General features: G+C 40.3%; 1 protein-coding gene across 1 annotated transcript; it reads right to left on the reverse strand.

Moving 5' to 3' along the window:
* Positions 1-3,020: 3,020 nt before the first annotated feature.
* Positions 3,021-24,061, reverse strand: LOC100560049 (gap junction beta-6 protein). The gene is made up of 2 exons (XM_008107986.3): positions 23,809-24,061; positions 3,021-4,660 (listed from the first exon to the last, which is right to left on the reverse strand). Exon 2 carries the CDS (start codon positions 4,636-4,638, stop codon positions 3,847-3,849), a length of 792 nt encoding a protein of 263 aa, XP_008106193.2. The 5' UTR covers positions 4,639-4,660; positions 23,809-24,061; the 3' UTR covers positions 3,021-3,846.
* Positions 24,062-25,297: the final 1,236 nt, after the last annotated feature.

Genomic DNA, 25,297 nt, shown 5'->3' on the forward strand with positions numbered 1-25,297 from the left:
CACTTCCCTCCAGGATGAAGATGAGCCATTGGTGAGCATCCTTTGGGTTCAGCCAGTCAACTGCTGGAGATAGCAACCTTCTCATGCCTCCTCTATCCAATGTTTTGTCTGTTTATAATGTGTCATTTATTCCCTGAAGTGTATGTCTTCTTTGGTTTGCAGTTTTCTTAGCTCTATGTATTTGAGGCAGTGGGAGGGGCTGCAGACCATGTGACTGGTTCAGTAACTGTTTAGAATGCAGTTTAAAAGGATGACAGTTGAGGCTTGAGTCTGTTTGAGTACGGAAGCCAGTGTTAGAAGTTAGAAGTGAGTTGAAGCTTGAGTCTGTTTGAGTACGGAAGCCAGTGTTAGAAGTTAGAAGTGAGTTGAAGCTTGAGTCTGTTTGAGTACGGAAGCCAGTGTTAGAAGTTAGAAGTGAGTTGAAGCTTGAGTCTGTTTGAGTACGGAAGCCAGTGTTAGAAGTTAGAAGTGAGTTGAGGCTTGAGTCTGTTTGAGTACGGAAGCCAGTGTTAGAAGTTAGAAGTGAGTTGAAGCTTGAGTCTGTTTGAGTACGGACGCCAGTGTTAGAAGTTAGAAGTGAGTTGAAGCTTGAGTCTGTTTGAGTACGGAAGCCAGTGTTAGAAGTTAGAAGTGAGTTGAAGCTTGAGTCTGTTTGAGTACGGAAGCCAGTGTTAGAAGTTAGAAGTGAGTTGAAGCTTGAGTCTGTTTGAGTACGGAAGCCAGTGTTAGAAGTTAGAAGTGAGTTGAAGCTTGAGTCTGTTTGAGTACGGAAGCCAGTGTTAGAAGTTAGAAGTGAGTTGAAGCTTGAGTCTGTTTGAGTACGGAAGCCAGTGTTAGAAGTTAGAAGTGAGTTGAAGCTTGAGTCTGTTTGAGTACGGAAGCCAGTGTTAGAAGTTAGAAGTGAGTTGAAGCTTGAGTCTGTTTGAGTACGGAAGCCAGTGTTAGAAGTTAGAAGTGAGTTGAAGCTTGAGTCTGTTTGAGTACAGAAGCCAGTGTTAGAAGTTAGAAGTGAGTTGAGGCTTGAGTCTGTTTGAGTACGGAAGCCAGTGTTAGAAGTTAGAAGTGAGTTGAAGCTTGAGTCTGTTTGAGTACAGAAGCCAGTGTTAGAAGTTAGAAGTGAGTTGAGGCTTGAGTCTGTTTGAGTACGGAAGCCAGTGTTAGAAGTTAGAAGTGAGTTGAAGCTTGAGTCTGTTTGAGTACGGAAGCCAGTGTTAGAAGTTAGAAGTGAGTTGAAGCTTGAGTCTGTTTGAGTACGGAAGCCAGTGTTAGAAGTTAGAAGTGAGTTGAAGCTTGAGTCTGTTTGAGTACGGAAGCCAGTGTTAGAAGTTAGAAGTGAGTTGAAGCTTGAGTCTGTTTGAGTACGGAAGCCAGTGTTAGAAGTTAGAAGTGAGTTGAAGCTTGAGTCTGTTTGAGTACGGAAGCCAGTGTTAGAAGTTAGAAGTGAGTTGAAGCTTGAGTCTGTTTGAGTACGGAAGCCAGTGTTAGAAGTTAGAAGTGAGTTGAAGCTTGAGTCTGTTTGAGTACGGAAGCCAGTGTTAGAAGTTAGAAGTGAGTTGAAGCTTGAGTCTGTTTGAGTACGGAAGCCAGTGTTAGAAGTTAGAAGTGAGTTGAAGCTTGAGTCTGTTTGAGTACAGAAGCCAGTGTTAGAAGTTAGAAGTGAGTTGAGGCTTGAGTCTGTTTGAGTACGGAAGCCAGTGTTAGAAGTTAGGAATCAGTTGAGGCTTGAGAAGTAGACTATTATAAAAAAGAGCTATACAGAACAATATAGTTTTTAAAGAGACTGTTAAAGACTGTAAGTTAAATATACAAACTGAAACATGTTAAAGCTTAACCTGACAAGAGATGTACCTGTATATTTAAATAAAAATCTACTTGAATCTTTGTCTGTTGAGGGCATTGAATAGAAACAAGTTATTTACATGTCCGGTGATCTTCCATTACTCAATAAACTAAAGTTACACTCCTGAAACTCTGCTACCCAATAAATTATGGTCCTAACAGATTATAATCCCCAATAGGTTATTGTTCTAACAGGTCATAATTTAATAGTCCAATATCGACAAATTCCCAATCCATCTAACAGCATTGTCTAGTCCACAGTTTGCTAGCTTCTTTCAGAGAATATATGGGGGACATTAACAAAGGCTTTACTGAAATAAAGAAATGTTATTTATAGAGGTAGTTTCAATCCCCTTGAAGACAGTTTGCGGGTGGGGGGGGGTGATTCTGAGGATGAAAAGATCAGGAGAAGAAAGTGCATCACGGGGCTAGTGTAACACTCCTTGAGGAGTTGGGATAAACAAGAAGCTAAATCTAAAAAAAAATATCTTTGATTTCACAGGAACACAGTGCAAATTTGTTCTTATTGTTAGATTTCAACCCCACACTGCCCAAGTCTCCAGTCCTCAATGAGTAGTTAGTGCTGGTAGGTTATGCAGAATGGATACTTTGCAGGTGCATGCCTTTTGTCTTTGACTTTCTACTTTTACATCTTATTGTGTGCTGTGAGTAATGAGATCTCTCTCTGCTTGTGTATCAGGAGAGATGTAGTGTTTGGAGATTTTCCCCTTTCTTTAAACCCTAGAAGAGATGGAGTACAGAGTAGCTAGGACCCAGTTCTTTACTATTAAAAATGTAAATTCTTTTTTGTAAACAAACCTTTTGTGATTTTAATGCAGTGGTTCTCAACCTGTGGGTCCCCAGGTGTTTTGGCCTACAGCTCCCAGAAATCCCAGCCCGTTTACCAGCTGTTAGGATTTCTGGGAGTTGACGACCAAAACATCTGGGGACCCACAGGTTGAAAACCACTGTTTTAAAGCCAGAACATGTTTCCCTCCTAAACTCTAGATTCTTTACAGCCACATAGCACTTCACACTCTGCTTGCTGTGAGCTGAATGCTCAACTATAGGTATCCTGCTTTTGCATATTTTTGGATGCTCTGCTGTTTTTGGGTAGTTTTTTCTCCTAACACCCGGAAATCGTAACACATTTTAATAACTGTAAATAAACACATACAAACTACAGGCATTTTCCTTTTATTTATAACACTTTATACTAAACTTTTAGTCATACTGGTTGAAAGAAAAAAATTCACATTATTTTCATCCAACTACTCTTTTTTGTCTTACTATTGTCATTTCCAGTCTAGAGGATTTTTTTACAAAAAGAAGAAATTTTCCGAGACCTTTAACAGAACATGAAATGAATGTATCTATTTTATTCAAAAACGAATAAAGCACTAGTGTATTGCAATACATCATTTTTTTTATAACTGGCAGTATACAGAATATTCAAAGAATTATTTACAGCGTGGAGACGTTTTACTTAAAAATCATTCATGCCTACGTTATTAGTATGAAGATCTTACCGTTCGTGTCGGTTTTGAAGGAAATAATAATGTTAATAAAAAAGATGGCGCTACTCATTCATCCATAAAATCTCAGACTTTATAAAAATACTTTCATTTAGTTGAAAGCTTGCAATTAAAACTGCTACCTTTGTCGTAAAGTGTCTTGCAGTACTAACAGTATTTAATATGGAAGGCAGCTTCAGCCCTTGCATTTGATTTTAGGATCAGTGTCGATATGAAGGCACTAACAAGTATCACTCTCTAACAAATCACAGCTGACTTGGTAAGGATATGCATGTAAAGATGTCAATTTTTCTGTAATCCTTATTAGTCTTAATGTGCTGTTATAGACCTTTAAAAATATGCCTAATCCCACCATGTCGTAATACTCAAGTTTACCTGCTCAGTGTATTGCTTAGTTAAATATAATCAATTGCCTACAGACATAACCCATTTGTTTATTCCTCAGCAAATGCATACTAGGCTTGCGGTCATTTTAGCTGCTAGGAAATCCTGTTACTGTGTTCTGGCAACTATCTGAAATCAGCTCGTTCATTTCGTTTTGTTTGCTTTCCTCTTTGGTCTCATGGTTGGTGTGATTCTTTGGGGTTCGTGCTCTTCTCGACCTCCGAACACAAAACTTCAGCAGCAAGTAAGAGAACTCGGTTACATTGAGCAGAATGCAAATGCCGGACACCGCGATCATAAAAATGGTGAAGACGGTTTTTTCAGTGGGTCGAGAGACAAAACAGTCCACAATGTTGGGACAAGGCCAAATGCTGCATTTCAGCAGGCGTGGCATATGATACCCCTGGTACATATAGTAAAACACATACATGAAAGAGGCTTCAAAGATAAGCCTGAACAAGATACTGGCAGTGTATGTCCACCATAAGGGACCCTCAATATGAAACCGCTGCCTCTTGATTTCTTCTATGTCCTTATATTCACAGCTTTTATCTCCCCTTTGGAACTTCTTTTTCTTCTCGTGCCTTCTGTACGCAACGTGCATTGCCACCAAAAGCGCAGGAGTAGAGACGAAGATGAGCTGGAGGGCCCAAAGTCGGATGTGAGAAATGGGGAAGAAATAATCATAGCAGACATTTTTGCATCCTGGTTGCAGCGTGTTGCAGACAAAATCATCTTGTTCGTCGCCCCAGACTTCTTCAGCAGCCACCACGAGGATCATAATGCGGAAGATGAATAACACCGTAAGCCATATCTTCCCAATGCTAGTGGAATGTTTGTTTACTCCTCCTAAAACAGCCTGCAGTGTTCCCCAGTCCATGTTATCGTCTGAATCTTTGGACCTATTATGAAAAGAAGAATACATATTAACATCACCCTTTCATGTCATCATGTTATAAAATGAAACTCAGCAAAAAGTTGTTCAAACTATTACTACAAAAAGTATAAGCTGAAGGATCACTGAAATAAGCAGGACTCTCTTATTAAAACTGAAATATATGTGTATACAGGGCCCGTGGTGGCACAGCGGGTTAAACCTCTGAGCTGCTGAACTAGCTGACTGAAAAGTCGGCAGTTTGAATCCTGTGAGCGGGGTGAGCTCCCGCTGTTAGCCACAGCTTCTACCAAGGCTAACATCCTATTGGGAAGTTATGTCAATGTAAAACAATGTAAACCAACTTAATATCATATCAGGTTGAATTACACTAGTCACTGGTTGTAATCTTAGGAGGGATAAGGAGACACAGATATGTCATTGGAACCACTGTGAAAGCAGAGATAGCAATGTGGACATTGCTCAACATAGTCTATTGTGAGAAGTATTATTTTGTGCAGTGGGAGCCCCCACTGCAAAATAGGACATCTTGCAAGGTGCACCACTGTGTACCATTACAGTACAATTCACTAGCATGCTTTCGTTATCATATCATTACTGTTTCCTCCAAGACATTAGAGACTCCTTTGATACAAATCTATTATTGCCCTGCGGGCTTTTGTTTCTTCTGAGGAAGTTTATTCTGTTAATTTTTTTTACTTGCCATCTTGAGAACTTCCAGAGAAAGAGAGGTCCATGACAGTAATGGGTGACTAGTCACTTTATAAGCCAGTAAACCCAGTAATAGTCCCTATTTTACTGGGCTGAGGTGGCATGTTTGAGTTTGGATTAAGATAAAGAACATTTCAAGAAACTGCTGTTCTTTCTTGCATTAAAGCAACAAATAGCTAACTTTAATCCAGTTCTTGTGAATGATTTCCATGTTATGAGTTTCAAGTCATGGGATCAATCCTGCAAGCGTATGCAATTGCAAAGACACAGAGAAGGTAACAAAAGCGAAAATCAGCTAGACCCAAAAATCATTGTATTCTATGGCTTAAATAGATGATTCCAGATCTGAATGTTTATGACATGGATGGAGAAACCGTGGCCGTCCACATTTTGCTGGTTTATAGCATCCATCATCCCTGATAGGTGTTGATAGGTAAAGGTAAAGGTTTCGCCTGACGTTAAGTCCAGTCGTGACCGACTCTGGGGGTTGGTGCTCATCTCCATTTCTAAGCCGAAGAGCCGGCGGTGTCCATAGACATCTCCAAGGTCATGTGGCCGGCATGATTGCATGAAGCGCCATTACCTTCCCACCAGAGCGGTATCTATTGATCTACTCACATTGGTATGTTCTCGAACTGCTAGGTTGGCAGGAGCTGGGGCTAACAGCGGGCGCTCATTCCGCTCCTGGGATTTGAACCTGGCACCTTTTGGTCTGCAAGTTCAGCAGCTCAGCGCTTTAACACACTGTGCCACCAGGGGCCCCGATAGGTGTGGATGGCAAGAATTAAAATGGAGCATGAGGAGCAGTATGGGCAGTGGCATGAATGGGGTTGGTGTTACTCAGTGAGATAACACATGGTATCACCACACAGGCTCTTTTCCACCAGGGAGACAATATTACAGGCGTCTATCACTATGAGGACCCACCCTCCATGCTTCCCATTCTACCCACCTGGCTCTACAGGCACTAAGACGCTAAAGGGCAGCAGAAGAAGGGACAGACCAGGTGGAGGTTGTGTTGATGAGAAAGACCATGCTGGAAGCTCCAGGAATGGACACAAAGGGGGGGAAAAGAGAAGCCATGTGGCAATCATGGAAGTCATGCATATGTGTATCCATCCCGTCCACTTTAGGGGCTCACCTCACCACCACCTTAGGAGGCCAGTAGCAGTAGGAGCAGAGTCATTCCCCCACACATTCATCAGGTTAGCTCCTTCCCTGCCCATTTTCCTCCAGGAATTGAAAACATGGTTGTTCCAGAATGCATTTGAATGAATAGGCCTAATAGAGTTGTCATCAGAATACTTCTTTATGTTTATAAAACCATATGGCACTTATCACTGTTACTCGTTTCCATGATACAGCACTTTATGAAACCTGTCCCCGCTGGTTTGCTTTAAATTACTCTGATTTTATCTGCTTGGATTTTAATGTATTGTCCATTATTTTATTTTGTGTATCGTTGAAATGTTTTAAGTTTTGTCAAATATGTTGTGTCGTTGTTTCGGGCTTGTCCCTGTTGTGAGCCGCCCTGAGTCCTTCGGGGGGATGGGGCGGGATATAAAAATAAAGTTTATTATTATTTATTATTACCCATTCAAGTGCATGGCTCAGACTGGTGGTAGCTCCCTCCCCATCCTGGAGACACCAACACAACACCTTTTCCATTTCCAGCTCTCAGGCTCAACCCCTGAGGATACCCAGGCCAGCCATGCTTTCAGACACCACCACTACTATCTCTTGCTGAACAGGACAGAGTTACTGGAATCACCACAGGGAAAGGGATAAAGAGAAAAAAGGGGATGGGGCAGTAATCCCAAACAAAACTATGTGGGCTCTATGGGGTGGAGAGAGAAGAGGCGTCACTCCGTTTGATAATGTCACCCAGCACAATCTGCACCCCACACACTCCATATGTGAATTCGCGGTTCACTTTTCGCTCCCTCACTGTTTCGCGGGTTTTTAATAAATATTAATGTAACCATTTATTTATTTAACAGCGGCGTGAGCGGCCACTCCAGCTCCTGCCAACCTAGCAGTTTGAAAACATGCCAATGTGAGTAGATCAATAGGTACCGCTCTGGCGGGAAGGTAACGGCGCTCCATGCAGTCATGCCGACCACATGTCCTTGGAGGTGTCTACGGACAACGCCGGCTCTCCAGCTTAGAAATGGAGATGAGCGCCAACCCCCAGAGTCAGACACGACTGGAGTTAACGTCAGAGGAAACCTTTACCTTTACCCTTTTAACCATTTATCATGGTATTTTCTTTGTTTCGCTTTTTTTTTGCGGCATGCAAAGGGTTTTGTAAGGGGGTAAAAGTAGAAATAAAGGGGGGGGTAGGGAAGGGTTGGAAATAAAAAAGGGTTATTTAACTTCCATTCTTCTCTGCCAGTGTACTGTATATCATAACTGCTAGTAAAGTACAGACTGCATTTTAGTAAGTGGTCTGTGGTTTGTTCTCCTCCCCACACAGAATAAATATAGTGTCCCTACTTCATGGATTTTCAGTTATTGTGGGTGGTCCTGGAACGTAAACCCCCCGATAAGTGAGGGAACACTGTATTTAATTACCAGATATAGTCGAGCTGACCCAAATATAAGCCAAGGCACCTAATTTTACCACAAAAAAAGCCGAGGGTGGGAAATGCAGCAGTTACTGGTAAATTTCAAAAATATAATACTGTATATACTCGAGTATAAGCCTAGTTTTTCAGCCCCCTGCAGCTTATACTCAGCTGAGGGTCCTGGTTGGCTTATATTTGGGTCAGCTTATACTATATATAATATATGATACATATGATATATGGTACATTTATTATTTTTCTCTATTATTATTGATATTACTACATTTATTATTTTCTCTATTATTGTTGCTACTATTACATTTATTTTACTCTATTTTTGATTATTATTATTAATACATTTATTATTTCACTCTATCTATTATATTTATTATTATTATTATTGCATTTATTATTTTACTCTATTTATTACTACATGTATTATTTTCATGTATTTATTATTATTATTATTACATGTATTATTTTGCTCTATTATTATTTAAAGGAGACATAAGCACATTTACATTGAAGAAGATGAGAATAATGATTTGATCAGAGTTGGACAGTCTTATCTTAAATTAGAGCTTTATGTAAATATGCAAAAACATTTAACCTACGGATGCCTCAATTAATGTAATTTTATTGGTATCTATTTTTATTTCTGAAATTTACCACCCTCGGCTTATACTGGAGTCAATGTTTTCCCAGTTTTTTTGTGGTAAAATTAGGTGCCTCGGCTTATATTCAGGTTAGCTTATACTCGAGTATATACAGTAATTTGTGCACAACTATTTCATCATTTAAACTTGCCTTTGGTTTAGAACTAGATTGGTATTATATCACAGGCAGAATGAAAATAACTTTGATCCCTTCCATTGTCATAAATCTAACTTTCTGTAACCCTGACTCAGGCTCTGAGTGCTGGGCAGGAAACAAGCCTAGACACTCACAACAAACCTGTCTGTCACACCCTTTGAGTCAAGAAAGCACCCAAAATATTTTCTGCTCTATTACCTGAAGATAATTTAGTACTGCTGTTTTAAGTTAGAAGCTGCCCAGCATAGTCAGATTCTTAGGTAATTCATACTATTTAAAGGATTGGTAAAGGGGAAAGCTTCAAAGTCATACTTTCTCTGTTAAAATTGGAAGAATTACCAGTATTCATCCTTGGTCAAGTTATAATACTTTCTATATTACTCGCTTATAGCAGTGATTGGATTCTTTCTAGAAGATGAAACAAGAGCAGGTCTCAGCTCTGCTTTACGCCACTTCATGTCATACATCAAGGTTTGATCAACGCTTTAGTAAACAGAAAATGTGAAAAGATGTGTTCCTACATTGTGGACAGGTGCCAATTGTAGGCACCAAGCATAATCCACGGTGTGTCTTTCAATCTCTATCAATGTTACTCAGCAGGAAATTACACTAATAATACAAAGGCAGCCAATTAGCCTCTAGAACAGATGGAATGCCCTTCCCACAACCTATTATACTGAGACAAAATGAAAGCAATTTTCAATCTCAGTTTTACAAAACATGGCATTTTTTTTTTCATCTCAAGAGCAACTTGAGAAACTGCAAGCCACTTCTGATGTGAGAGAATTGGCCGTCTGCAAGGACCTTGACCAGGGGACGCCAGGATGTTTGATGTATTACTATTCTAGGGGAGGCTTTTCTCATGTCGCCGCATGGGGAGCTAGAGCTGACAGACAGGAGCTCAACTTACTCCCTGGATTCGAACTGCCAACCTTTCGGCCAGCAGTCCTGCCAGCACAAGGGTTTAACCCATTCTGCCACCGGGAGTTCCAAAACATGGCATGATTGTATACAATGCAAAATCAACAATGATTTGTATCAAATGGGTCCTTATGGTACAACTAACAGAATTCCAGCAGTTACAGTAGAGTCTCACTTATCCAACACTCACTTATCCAATGTTCTGGATTATCCAGCACAGTCAGCCTACCGCCTGGATCCACAGCTGTTTTTCTAGGCAGCAAGGACTGAACTTTTTACCGATTTTATTTCCGACTATGTTACTGTAAGTTCATTTCATGCAATTCTATCTTTATTTGTAGTCAATTTGTTAGTAGTCAAAGTTTTTGTAGTCAATGTTTTAAATACACTGTGATGTTTTGGTGGTAAATTAGTAAATACAGTAATTACTACATAACGTTACCACATATTGAACTGCTTTTTCCGTCAGTTTGTTGTAAAACATGTTTTTGGTGCTTAATTTGTAAAATCATAATGTAATTTGACGTTTAATAGGCTTTTCCTTAATCCCTCCTTATTATCCAACATTTTTGTTTATCCAACGTTCTGTCGGCCCGTTTATGTTGGATAAGTGAGACTCTACTGTATAACATTATGGTCTAGAGATCAGGCAGGGATTCCTGGAACACTTGTATATGTTCCATAAAAATAAGAGGAAAACCTTGATGAGCCAAAGGCTGTTGTGATGAGTTGCATCACATGATAAGAAATATTATTTTCAGCTTAAATGCACACCCATACTGTAAATTTTCTCTTAAATGTACACCCATGACCTTTCCCATGTGTACACATAAATTTCTTTTATTTCAGCCACAGAGAGCAATGTCTGAGTGTCATTCAGAAATCTTTTAACACAAGCCTCACATGTTAGTTGCCATAATAAAATAAAATAGGACTGTTCTCAGGAATAGTTAAAGTCCAGTGGTTATCAACCTGTGGTTCCCCAGATGTTTTGGCCTTCAACTCCCAGAAATCCTAACAGCTGGTAAACTGACTGGGATTTCTGGTAGTTGTAGGTCAAAACACCTGGGGACCCACAGGTTGAGAACCTTGAGTTAAACTGAAATAGTAGTTCTCAGTGAAACAGATTTAAAGAACCAAAGCTCTAATTTAAAGTTGACTCATAAGGAAACTAGAGTTGTCCGACAGAGACTGCTGATTCAAGAGTCATGGCCATATTTACAATCATGTTTGTCTTTGTAGCAGGTTTAATGCTTCCTGGATTTTACTAGCAAGTAAAATATTAACTCTTATTTCTGTTTGGACCATATTCATATCATAACATTTCAATATCACTTTTAATGTTCTATCATTGTTGTGTGCTTTCAAGTTGTTTCCAATTTGTGACTGTATCATAGGTTCTCTTGGCAAGATTTGTTCCTTTAGTTAGTCTTGTTAGGCAGGATACAACTAAATAAACAAGAATGCCTTGAAATTAGCCCATTTGAGGTCATTACATGCTTAATAAAGGATGAAAGCAAGGACCCAAAGAGACTCAAAACACAAAAGAGGAAGTTGAAAGACCGAAACTGGTGAGGAAGTAGGAAAAATGCAAGGAAGATACACAGAAATTCCAAAACCAGTATCAAATGACAGTTTAAGCTTCATTCCTAAGCATATTGACAATGCAATGTTATTTTATTTATTTACAGCATTTTTACCCCGCCTTTCTCACCCAAGGGGACTCAAGGCGGCTTACAGAATCTGGCAATTCAATACCAATAACAAGTTCAAAAAATAAAGCACAACACATTTAAAGCGATTAAACATTACTTAATAAAACAGTATACAAAACTTAAACATAAATACTTAAATCCATTCATCCAGAGAACTTGCATATCTCTACTATTCAAAATAAGTTGCTTTGAATTTGTTAACTTTCTATACTACGTGGTTGCATGTTAATTCCATTGCAATCAATTTGATTCATTTTCAAGTAAATTCAAATTGTAAGAAAATTATCTGAAGTTGAAAACAGTAATGCACATCTAGAAAACAGGAAAGACTGGGAAAGATTGTGATAGCTTTCTGGGGTTTAGGATAGTATATTTTCTATTATTGGAAGACAATTTGGTAGTTTTGTCCAAGATATGGTCCTCCAAGATGAGAAGATGATCCACAGGTGTGTGGATCCTCATATTATCCAAAGGACCCTTACCATTTGTAGTAGTACTCCTATGGCTATTCTCACAGAAGCTTATGGGAGTGAAAAAGATGCTGACAAAACATGGTAGAGTTAGTTATTAGAGTTCATGGTTTTAACTGAAGGGCAAACAATGCTATGAATGTGTAGTGGATGACTTTTTGACTAAACTATTAGATATTGCTAGAGTTCTGCATTTTTCACTCACAAATACTTAGTTCTGGGCAACTCTTAAAACAATGCTATTTCTTACACAATTACAACACACAGTTCGGCAACTTCCTGGATAAAAATGCTTCTGAAAAAAAGGTGAAAGAACCCCAAAATAGAACATCACGTCGAAGCCACGCAAGCCACACAAGTTACATAAAAGCTTTATAAAAGTAAAGACACAAAAGTAAAGCCACGTCACAGATACAACAGATTGAGAGTCAATTGAAGCCATATTAAAGTAACACCCAGTCAGAACCGTGAATGTGTTTCAAGGACTTTAACTCCCCTCACAAAGACTGGCAGTAAAACTCTTCAGGAGAGAGATCTGTTTGAGATTTGTTATTTAATAAATTGTTTTTACTTCAAATGTGTAGCAATCTGTTCCTTGCATCACAAACACCTTCCAAATAAATAACTAGTGTGGGGACAGAACAGTGGGACTTGATCATCCATGGATTTTGGGGTTCATGGGGCACCAAACATTAATGGTCATAGAAATGAATGACTATGATAGTTGCCATCATATTCGATTTGCTAAAGTAATCTGTATTAAGATATATCATCAAAAAGAAAAAAGAAAGAAAAGAAAGGAACTCTTATCCACCTCAGGGATCCTCTATTCTTTGTTAATGCTTTCAAGTATTATTATTTCCACATTAATGGGCTCTTTCTTCATTGTTGTTTAGACATATGGATTGTCTTTTACAAATTATACCTGTGTTTTGACATGTAAAAAATGTAAAAAAAAAATACCCAAGAAGACCTCCACAGCAAAGCCTAGGATGCATCTTCACTGTAGTTTACCTGTCATGGTTCAAAGATATCAAATCATGGTGTTGTAGATGACGGGAGAGATAATGCAAGAGAGATCCTTTTGAGGCCAAAAAGTCCAGTTTATTATATTCAGCTGAGTCTCTGGAAGTGGAATCTCTTCCAAAAAGCAAACCAGAGAGACGATCAAGGCGTTGACTTGCCTTTTATACATTTTCAGACAAAGAACATGCTTCTACATACATCTCGTCATTAGTATGTCACTTCACATGCTTACATACATGGACATAAATATGCACAATCAGCATTTTCCTATCTTAAGTACTCTTAAAAGCGTATAGCAAGTCACAGACACCACTGATCAGCTATAGTAGATTAATCATGGCCCCTTGTCAAAAAGGAGGTGGAGAAGTCAGCTCTCCTTCCATTAAGCTGTGCTAGGAACTAATTCACACTGGAATGTATAGATAGCAGGCCCCCCTTCTCCCCCCTGTCCGGTCAGCTTGTGCATCCCTAAAATCTAACACAGAGAGAGTCTGATTTTTTTATATTTCACTGCTTCTAATGTGCATACAATATATGTCTAAAAATCCATATTTTTCAGTTCCTCATCAATTGGAATTGTCATTCGTAAGGCACCAGTACTCTTGGGCAGAGGTGAATAAAGACCTTGTAAAACTGCAACCTCCACGATTTCATAGCATTAAGCCACGGAGGTTAAAGTTTTATCAAACCACATTAATTCTGCAATGTAGATGCACCCTGAGACAAATGTGTACTTTGACCAGTGGTGGAACCTGATGAACAATGCTTAGCAGTAGGTGGTATTCATGTTGTTCAGCATAGATTTAAGTAAAAACCATATTGTCCATAAAAATGGCATTGCTAACTAGTCATAATTTCACCTTGCTTACTAAAAGTAATTCAGCACATGGAATACCACCGTCTTCACCCCTTTGAGAAGCATTAGATCCTTAAAGTACTGATTAACTAATGATAAAAGAGACATTAAATTGGAATGCTACTTTCCAGATTAAAATATAACAAGGTCCAAGATCTATGTACATAATCAGCAGCTTTGTTAAATGTTTGCTTTGAAGAATCCCTTCTAGGAGTACTTTGAGATTTAAGCAACTTGTCAGGGACACATTAGAGATCACTGCAGATGTGCTTAGATCTGAAATCCTTCGTGACATCATTAATTTCAATTGTCTTGAGAGAAATATTTCTAGTGCAAATTCAAATGGGATATTCTTGACTCCAGACACATGCTGTTTTGGCAGGATCTTCTAGGTGTGTTTTCATATAAAGCTGCAGTAGGATATAAGCCATTTTTCTCAAGCTATTATAGGTTCAGCATCCCTTATCCTTAATTCCAGAATTCGAAATACTAAAGTATCCTAAATTGTCCATATGAGTAGCTGAGATATGATTTTTTTTGCATTCAGACGATTCAATGAACACAAATTTTGTTTCATTCACAAAATTATGAAATATTGTGTATAAATCTGTTAGGTTATGCGTATAAGGCAGGCATGTAGGCTGTTAGGAATTGTGAGAGTTGAAGTCCAAAACACCTGGAGGGCCGAAGTTTGCCCATGCCTAGTATAATGTATTTATGAAACATAATGTATTTCATGTTTAGACCTGGGTTGCATCTCAAAGATAACTCATGATGTACATCTAAGCAAATATGGGTGCTATAATATCCAAAAAAGTTCAGAATTGAAACTTTTTCTGGTCCCAAGCATTTGGAATAAGGGCTACTCAGCTGTACAGTAAAGTTTGGAAACCATATCATTTGGACAGGATAGACCAGCAGATTTATTCCACTCACCTAATTATATTCCGGTTGAGGAACAGTGAGTAAAAGGATATTAACAAGACAAAGAAGTCCTTGTTTAAACATAGGGCATCGAAGAAACCCAACAAGGTACTTAACCATAGTGTAAACCTTCCCAACAAGCCATAAATCTGAGCAACGCAACTCCTCTTTATAGTTAGAGGCTATGTGTCACAAGTCATGGGATGTTTAATGCAATTCATTTCTGTGTTTATAAATATTAATAAAACATCCAAGCACTTTGATTTACTATGATGGTGAATGGAGGCCTTATATATGTGTGTGTGGATTTCCCACGTTGCTACAATCTGAATTTGCCAATTCATTTATATTGGGAACAATATTCGTTTTGAGTTGCTCTGAGTTTTCCAGGCTGTATGGCCATGTTCCAGAAGCATTCTCTCCTGATGTTTCACCCAAATCTATGCAGCTTCAACGCCTGGCTGCTTCCTGCCTGGGGGAATCCTTTGTTGGGAGGTGCTAACTGGCCCTGATTGTTTCTTGTCTGGAATTCCCTTTTTTTAGTGTTGGTCTTTATTTACTGTCCTGAGTATTTGCAATTTATTGGCCAATTGCAACTTGCCTCAAACAGACAAGAGTTCCAACAGACCTCACAATCTCTAAGGATGTCTGGCGTAGATGTGGGCAAAATGTCAGGAGAGAATGCTACTGGAACATGGCCATACAGCCCGGAAAACTCACAGCAACCCAGTGATTCCTGCTATGAAAGCTTTGAACAACACAATATCAGTTTTGCCAAATTCAAAAAATGCTCATAACCAGTATGACATGGTCAAGACTAACGAAGTGTGATTCTGAAATATTTCAGACATTACTTTCTTTGTTTATCATTTATTAAATTCCAGTTTTTAAAAAATAATTCAGTTTCTTTACACCGATGTCATTCTTAAATACCACTGCACTCTTCACAGTAACTAATGATAAATCATTTCTGAATATTTTGTTCTTCTAAGGGCAAACACTCCACTTTGGCTGCCTTGTTGAAAGACATCATTCTATTTGCCAAGTTTGCCACTGGTTATTATTCCAGTCATGGAAGGCCAAAATGCAACCTGGCATTAATCTCATGGACATGGCATATTTGGTGACAAAAAACTTATACTTTGCAAGTAAATAAACAGATTTGATATTTTAATGAGCTCATATCTTAAAAGTTTAACCCCTTCAATTTTTGCATGTTTTGACAAACTTATTTTCAGATATGCCTTCTTTGCTCTGATCCTTTTCTTCTTTGTATATTCAAAAGAAGGAAAAAAATAATACAGATATATAAAGCTCCCTTGCTTAGATTCCAATATACCTCACAACCTCTGAGGAAGCCTGTCATAGATGTGGGTGAAATGTCAGGAGAGAAGGCTTCTGGAACATGGCTATACAGCCTGAAAAACTCAAAGCAACCCAGAAAAAATAATAGGAAGAAAGTCAATAATGTGTTGCCGAAGGCTTTCATGGCTGGAATCACTGGATTGCTGTGGGTTTTCTGGCCTGTATGGCCATGTTCCAGAAGCATTCTCTCCTGACATTTCGCCCACATCTACGGCAGGCATTCTCAAAGGTTGAGAGGTCTTTTGGAAACTTGGCAAGTGGTGTTTATATATCTGTGGAATGTCCAGGGTGGGAGAAATAACTCTTGTCTGTTTGAGGCAAGTGTGAGTGTTGCAATTGGCCAGCTTGGTTAGCACTGAATGGTCTTGCAGCTTCAAAGTCTGGCTGCCTTGAAGCTGTAAGGGCCAGACAACACATCCCAAGAAAGGATGCCCCCAGGCAGGAAGCAGCCAGGCTTTGAAGCTGCAAGGCCATTCAATGCTAATCAAGGTGACCCATTGCAGCATTCACACTTGCTCACCCTGGACATTCTACAGATATATAAACCTCACTTGCCTAGTTTCTCTTGGCCTCTGAGGATGCCTGTCATAGATGTGGGCGAAACATCAGGAGAGAATGTTTCTGGAACATGGCCATACAGTCCGGAAAGCTCACAGCAACCCGAAGTCAATAATGTTTCCTTGCAGAAAGAGAAAAGCTTAAATATTTAACATCAAGACTCTTTTCTAAAAGGCTTTCACTTTGTTTAACGAAACGTAGAGTATGTTGCAGAAAAATGTATATAAATCATGTTGACAGAAGACACTAGCGAAGAATTCGGTATATATGCAATATATGTATTAAGATTATATCTGCAGTCCCCTTGTATGGTATAATTCATTCATTCTGCACCATGTGTTTATATGGTTTCCAGTCCCGAATTATAGAAATACCATAAGTACCATTTTCCAAAAAGTTAACATATTCTTATACACAATTATTTTACGATGCCGACATGACTCCTCACTACATTGTTCACATACTTGGGCCCCATTCAAAGCAGCATCTTTCCCTGGGAGGCCTGATTTGCACTGACATTCATATCATTTTAATATCAAGTCAAAACATGACTTTTTAATAAAGCCTAACTGATTTTATCCAGTTCGAACACGTGCTATGGTTGGCGCTGTTTTAAATTGTTTAACTTAATTTTATATTGGCTAGCTAATTATTTTTAAATTATTGTTAGCACAGTCGACCCTTAGTATCCACAGATTCTATACCAGGCCTGGGCAAACTTGGGCCCTCCAGGTGTTTTGGACTTCAACTCCCACCATTCCTGACAGCCTTAGGCCCTTTCCTTTTCCCCCTCAGCCGCTTAAGCGGCTGAGGGGGAAAAGGAAGGGGCCTGAGGCTGTCAGGAATGGTGGGAGTTGAAGTCCAAAACACCTGGAGGGCCCAAGTTTGCCCAGGCCTGTTCTATAGCAAGTTGCTTCTGGTGTGAGAGAATTGGCCATCTGCAAGGACGTTGCTCAGGGGACACCCGGATGTTTTGGTGTTTAACCATCCTGTAGGAGGCTTCTCTTGTGTCCCCGCATGAGAAGCTGGAGCTGACAGATGGGAGCTCACCCTGCTCCCCGGATTTAAACCGTCAACCTTTCGATCAGCAGTCCTGCTGGCACAAAGGTTTAACCCACTGCACCATGGGGACTCCAAGTTAGGCTGATGTGAGGAAGGATCTATGCAAATTTGTCTCTGTGTAAGGCTTTTAAAAATCAGTTCAAGTATGTCACAAATTAATTTGATTGTGGTTGCCATCATTTATTTGTGGTTTGACAAGACTATCACATGCTGCCAGAAGGACCATACATTTTCAAGAATCTCGGAATTAACAACAGGATAAGAAGTGCTTCCTAACTGTTAGTGCATTTGCACTCCTTGCGGCACTAGACAGTAAAGCAAAGCAAAGCAAACACTGGTTTTGTTTTTTACAATTCACATATCAGTATGGTATGTTGAAAACATTGGGGCAAATTGCCAAGCCACTAGAATATGTGGAAATGCAAAGGAGGAGGGAAAAAGCACTACCTAATATGGATTTAAAACAACTTTCGTAGAAAATCTGATTGCTCTTATTTCTTCCGAGATTCTCTAAAAAACTTTCTAAAACCGAGTTGCTGTTAGTTCAACAACACAACTTTCTGAAATTTCTATATTCTAGTTACAGAAATTAGAAATGTTTTATATAGGTGTTAAATGCAAATTGACTTTCAGTTATTCCAAATAGTCTTGTGGGGTAAGCTTTAAGGGACAATATGACTCCAAACAGAAATAGCTGGCCACAACATCAGATATTTCTATAATGCCTGTCACAAGGAGAGATACTTTGAGCTCCACTCACATTTATCTTCACAAAAACCTTGTTATGTGAAGTAAACTACTATTATCCCAACATTATAATAATAAAATAATTTAAAAAATCATGTCAGAAGCAATTTGAGAACATACTGCAAGTCGCTTCTAGTGTGAAAGAAGTGGCTGTCTACAGAGATGCTGTCCAGGGAATGCCCAGATGTGCTGTTGGGAGGCTTCTGTCTGGTCCACGCAAGCTAGAAGTGACAGACCGGAGTTAACCCCATCTCGTGGATTCGAACCGGCAACCTTCAGTTCAGCAACCCAACCTTCAGGTCAGCAGTTCAGCTGGCACAAGGGGCTAACCCATTGCGCCACCATGGCTCAATAATAATAATAATAATAATAATAATAATAATAATAATAATAATTTTATTTATACCCTGCTCCTTCTCCCCAAGGGGACTCGGAGTGGCTAACAACAAACATTACAGATGGAAAATTGTGTTTTCCACAATGAAAGAAAGCAATTTTTGTACAGAGGATGTCACCAACAATAATAATAAAATAATAATAATAATAATAATAACAATAATAATAATAATAATAATAATAATAATAATAATAATAATAATTTTATTTATACCCTGCTCCTTCTCCCCAAGGGGACTCGGAGTGGCTAACAACAAACATTACAGATGGAAAATTGTGTTTTCCAAAATGAAAGAAAGCAATTTTTGTACAGAGGATGTCACCAACAATCTGACCCTCTCCCAGACTGATCTCCAAATGGGACAAGACATGAGGAAAAGAAACAAAACCAACAGCCAAAAAAAAATCATCACCAAATTTAACTAATTTGTGGCTGCAATACATGGCACTTCTTGACTGATGTACATCATCCAATATTTAAAAGAGCCCATCAGTTTGACAGAAAGTTCTTCGTCTGTTTGAAGAAAGAAGAGGGACATGATTCATTTCTGTTTGCATCTCTGCTTAGCATAATGATCAGAAAGGTCTGGAACTTTGGTTTCTTCCTTGGCTAATGATCTGCCAAAACCAAGCAGTGAGAGATCTGAACTCAAACCTTACATACATTAAATCTATTGCCGAACTTATCAGAGATCCATCGGAGCCCCCAGTGGCGCAATGGGTTAAACCCTTGTGCCGACAGGACTGCTGACTGAAAGCTCAGTGGTTCGAATCTGGGGAGTGGGGTGAGCTCCTGTCTGTCAGCTCTAGCTCCCCATACAGGGACATGAGAGAAGCCTCCCATGGGATGGCAAAACATCAAACATCCGGGTGTCTCCTGGGCAACATCCTTGCAGACGGCCAATTCTCTCACACCAGAAGTGAATAGCAGTTTCTCAAGTCGCTCCTGACATGAAGGAAAAAAAATCAGAGATCCAACATTGTAAGAATAGAAGATAGCCACAACTACCTAACTGAGAGAAGCAAATACATTATGGCAAACTAGAAGCAAAAATAAAACAGAATTGAAGTGATGGCTAGACTTGGCAGAAGATTGGATTTGTGCTTCAAGGACTCTTGAAACACTACAGTGTTGTAATTATACTGGGAAGGAGAGGAGAGTGTAATAAATATATGAATCCACTTAGAGTTACAAACTGGTGCAGGCTGATGAAAAAGTAAATTAGATGTTTTCAGGTTTAGTAATCTAGGGTGCTATTAGGTGTGTAAGTGCATTCTTGGCAAGTCAAGAAAAGTATCTTTTGAGAACGAGGCAGGCCAATTTCCATACAGTAATAGCTTCAGTCTTACAATGGATATCAGAAAGAGGCATTAAGAATTCAATTTTATGGCTTCGATTAGGCAATTTGTCAAAGATCTCATCTTTGTATGTGGCAAGGGATCTTTTGATCAGACATAAGAACAGCTATTCTTATGTCTGATCAAAACAAAAAAGAGCAATCTGATTTCTCTGAACAAAATCACCTCTCTGTTACTTATAAACCTGACATCTATCTCTAGGATTGTCCTTGCAATCCAGCAGATGAGAGATTAGAGGGAAATGAGACAAAGGCATGACTGCAATTGAAGAAATAGATTCCACAACCTGGCATCTCTCTGAACACCATGTTTACCAAACCTGTTGTGCAGGTCAATTACAACCCAGCCAACCTATTGTGAAGAGTCAGGACAGATATTAACCCTAACCTTCGCTACTAAACAAACAAAAATCACAAGTGAAGTAGTCCCCCTAAAACTAAATAGACCATTATGGAATGGAAAAATCTAGAAAGGAGGCATGTGAAATATTATTACTACTCTTGCATATGATCCCAAGAGCTATTCATCAAGCACAGACAAACAAACAACAGTCATCTTCAGGCATCTTCATGTTAAGAAAATTTGTAATAGCATAAGCTTTCATAGGCAAGTCTTATTTTCATGGACTCTTCAACAGATCATGCTTCCGATTACTATGAGTTTTCCGGGCTATATGGCCATGTTCCAGAAGCATTCTCTCCTGACGTTTCGCCAACATCTATGGCAGGCATCCTCAGAGGTTGTGAGGTATATGAGGATGCCTGCCAAAGATGTGGGTGAATTGTCAGGAGAGAATGCTTCCGGCCATGAAAGCCTTCAGCAACAGATCATGCTTTATTGTTATTATTTTTTATTAGGGGAACAAAGTCTCTATAGGAAAAGTCCTCTCCCAGGGGAACATGCTCCATCAGTTCATTGCTCTCTTTCAAATGGGACCCCAAAGACAATCAGTATCCAGAAGATTCTGCTTTTTTTTTAGAGCTTGGAAAAGTTACCTTTTTGGGTGACACTTCTCAGAATTCCTCAGCCAACATGGTCATTGACTATGATGATTGAAAGATTTGCGGAAGTTGTAGTTTAAACAAACTTTGCTAACAAAACCCCTGTGACAGGTCACCACAGGTCGAAAGGCACTTGAAAGCACACAACAACAAGGTTTAAACTGTAAGTTTCCTAAGCCTTTAGGTGGTTTCTTCTAGTAGTAGTTCCTTATGTGACTCTGACTATCTGACTATGGGACGTTCTAACAAGGTTTGAGAACTAAAAACAATTGATAAGCCAATACTGCATGAATCTGTCTTGCTCCAGTCTTTCAACCCCTTGATCTGCACACATCCCATCTCTATCTTCACTTAAGGAATCCCATTCTGGGAGAAATCCAATAAATGCATGAAATAATGTATTTCTGGGTTGCTGTGAGTTTTCTAGGCTGTATGGCCAAGATCCAGGGGCATTCTGTCCTGATGTTTTGCCCACCTCTATGGCAGGCATCCTCAGAGGTTATGAGGTTTGCTGGAAACTAATCAAGGGAGATTTATATATCTGTAGAAGGTCCAAGTTTATATTGTCTATTGGAAGTAAGTGTGAATGTTGTGATTAATCAACTTAATCAGCTGAGCCCCTGGTAGCGCAATGGGTTAAACCCTTGTGCCGGTAGGACTGCTGACCAAAAAGTAGGCAGTTTGAATCTGGGGAGTGGGATGAGCTCCTGTCTGTTAGCTCCAGCTTCCCATGTGGGGACGTGAGAGAAGCATCCCACAGGATGGTAAAACATCAAACATCCGGGCGTCCCCTGGGCAACATCCTTGCAAACGGCCAATTCTCTCACATCAAAAGCGACTTGCAGTTTCTCAAGTCGCTCCTGGCAAGAAAAAACCCCCCCTTGATTAGCACTGAAAAACCTTGCAGCTTCAAAGCCTGTCTGACTCCTGCCTGAGGGAATCCTTTGTTGGGAGGTGTTAGCTGGCCCTATTTCATGTCTGGAGTTCCTCAGTTTTCAGAGTGTTGTTCTTTATTTACAGACATGAAACAATCAGGGCCAACTAACACCTCCTAACAAAGGATTCCCCCAGGCAGGAATCAGCCAGCCTTTTCAATACTAATCAAGGTGATTAAGGAGCCCCCAGTGCCAGCAGGACTGCTAGTCTGAAGGTTGGGTTGCTGACCTGAAGATTGTCAGTCCGAATCTGGAGAGAGCGTGGATGAGCTCCCTCTGTCAGCTCCAGCTCCCCATGTGGGGACATGAGAGAAGCCTTTCACAAAGATGGTAAAACATCAAAATATCCCCTGGGCAACGTCCTTGCAGACGACCAATTCTCTCACACCATAAGCGATTTGCAGTTTCTTAAGTCGCCTTTTACATACAAACTTGCTTAGTTTCCAATATACCTCTGAGGATGCCTGCCATAGGTGCAGGTGAAACATCCGGAGAGAATGCTTTTGGAACGTGGCCATACAGCCAGGAAAACTCACAGCAAACCAGTGATCCCGGCCATGAAAGCCTTTGATAAAACAATGTATTAAATGAAATCTAGATTTGATAAAACGTAGCTCAGTTGGAGACTAGCAGCACTCAACAAATTTGAACTCCTCAAATACATTTCCGCCCCCAAATGGTCTTTACAACTACAGTAGAGTCTCACTTATCCAACATAAATGGGCCGGCAGAACGTTGGATAAGTGAATATGTTGGATAATAAGGAGAGATTAAGAAATAGCCTATTAAACATCAAAATGGGTTATGATTTTACAAATTAGGCAACAAAACATCATGTTATACAACAAATTTGACAGAAAAAGTAGTTCATTACACATTAATGCTATGTAGTAATTACTGTATTTACAAATTTAGCACCAAAATATCACAGTGCTTTGAAAACATTGACTACAAAAATGCGTTGGATAATCCAGAACGTTGGATAAGTGAGATTCTACTGTAGTTCATTACACATTAATGCTATGTAGTAATTGCTGTATTTACGAATTTAGGACCAAAATATCACAGTGCATTGAAAACATTGACTACGAAAATGCGCTGGATAATCCAGAACGTTGGATAAGTGAGACTCTACTGTAGTTCATTACACATTAATGCTATGTAGTAATTACTGTATTTACAAATTTAGCACCAAAATATCACAGTGCTTTGAAAACATTGACTACAAAAATGCGTTGGATAATCCAGAACGTTGGATAAGTGAGACTCTACTGTAGTTCATTACACATTAATGCTATGTAGTAATTGCTGTATTTACGAATTTAGCACCAAAATATCACAGTGCATTGAAAACATTGACTACAAAAATGCGCTGGATAGTCCAGAACGTTGGATAAGTGAGACTCTACTGTATTCCGAGCACGCTGGGAGTGCGCTTCCTTGCCTGGGGCTGGGAGAGGGTGGGCTTCCAAACTGGCTGTGCGTTTCCTTTGTACGAGGAAGGGAGACCTCAAAACCTGCTTCGGATTGAGATGCTTTCCTCCAAACAACTTTCCTAAAGTTGAGGGAAACTCTTCTTTTGAATGAGGAGGATAGACTGAAGAGACCCTGGGACTGGGAAGGGAGACCTTCTAAGCCTGCAATCTATCCGAATCCACTCCGGATTTCTCCCCACCTGGGACGTCTCGTTCAAGAGCGGAAAGAGACGGCGAGGGCGCAGGAAGCTCACCTGTCCGCGTCGGAGGAGATCAGAGCCCCGGAGCGCCTCGCCGTGTGGAGCGCACCATGGAGATGGAGGAGGAGGAGGAGGAGAGGGGCCGGGGTCTCCCTGGGGTCTCCCCTCACTTCTCGGCTCTCCTCCCGAAAAGCAGACCCCCCACCCGCCGCTGTCCTCTGGGAGCCGGGTTTCGGGAGGCGCCGTCGGAGAGGCAGGGCAGGGATTTGCGCGCTCCTCCTCGGAGCAGGAGAAGGTTTTAACCGCGCCCCCGACCTGGCGCCCGCCCGCCTGCCCGCCCCTTCTGGAGGCCTTGGCATGGGAGGAGGAGGAGGAGGAAGAGGAGGAGGAGGGACCCATCTCAAGGGGAGGGAGGGAGGGAGGAAGGAAGTTGGCTCAGTCTTAGTCTCTCTCTAGTCCAGTGGTTCTCAACCTGGGGTCCCCAGATTTATTTTGGCCTTCAACTCCCAGAAATCCTAACAGCTGGTAATCTGGCTGAGATGTCTGGGAGTTGTGAGCCAAAAATATTTGGGGACCCCATGTTGAGAACACTGCTCTAGTCTACCCTATTAAGAGGGGCACCAGGGAAGGAAGAAATAAGGACTGTAAGTTCGTTGCCTTTGTCCCTAGACAGGTGAGAAGAAGCCTGAAGGAGGACGTTGTATTACTGGATGTGCGTCTATAGCAGGCATGAGCAAACTTCGGTTCCCCCAGGTGTTGTGGACTTCAACTCCCATTATTCCTAACAGCCTACCAAAACACCTGGAGGGCCAAAGTTTGCCCATGCCTGCCATATAATTATTTATTTATTTATTTATTTCCAATATTTCTACCCCGCCCTTCTCCCCGAGGGGACTCAGGGCGGCTTACACAACTGGTAGGATCACTACCAGTACATCATAATACAATAAAATAAGAATAAAACAGTTAAAATAGTTAAATAATATAGTAAAATACAATATATAAAAGATTTAACACAGTGCAACACCGAATATATATGCCAATCACCCATCAGACCTTGTGCAAAAGCCTTAATCCAATCCATTTCAATGCTAACTGAGTTCATTAAATGCTTGCGCACATAGCCAGGTCTTCAACTTCTTTCTAAATCCCAGAAAGAATGGAGCCTGCCGGATGTCACTGGGGAGGGAGTTCCATAGCCGAGGAGCCACCACTGAGAAGGCCCTGTCTCTCGTCCCCACCAGCCGCGCTTGTGAGGCAGGTGGGATTGAGAGCAGGGCCTCAATTAATGCAGTTTGATAAAGTTCTTAATGTTATGGGGATACCAAGTCACCTTGTCTGTCTCCTGAGGAATCTGCATACTTGCATAATGGGCCAGGTAGCAGCAGTAAGAACAGACCACAGAACAACAGACTGGTTCAAGATTGGGAAAGGAGTATGGCAGCACTGTATCCTCTCCCTCTACCTATTCAACCTGTATGCAGAACACATCATGTGACGTGCGGGACTTGAGAAATCCAATGCTGGAGTTAAAATTACTGGA

This window comes from Anolis carolinensis, chromosome 3 (genome assembly GCF_035594765.1).
Source record: "Anolis carolinensis isolate JA03-04 chromosome 3, rAnoCar3.1.pri, whole genome shotgun sequence".
NCBI lineage: Eukaryota > Metazoa > Chordata > Lepidosauria > Squamata > Dactyloidae > Anolis > Anolis carolinensis.

Coding starts and splice junctions, on each gene's coding strand:
- LOC100560049 (XM_008107986.3), bottom strand. CDS start 4,638: ATGGACTGGGGAACACTGCAGGCTGTTTTAGGAGGAGTAAACAAACAT.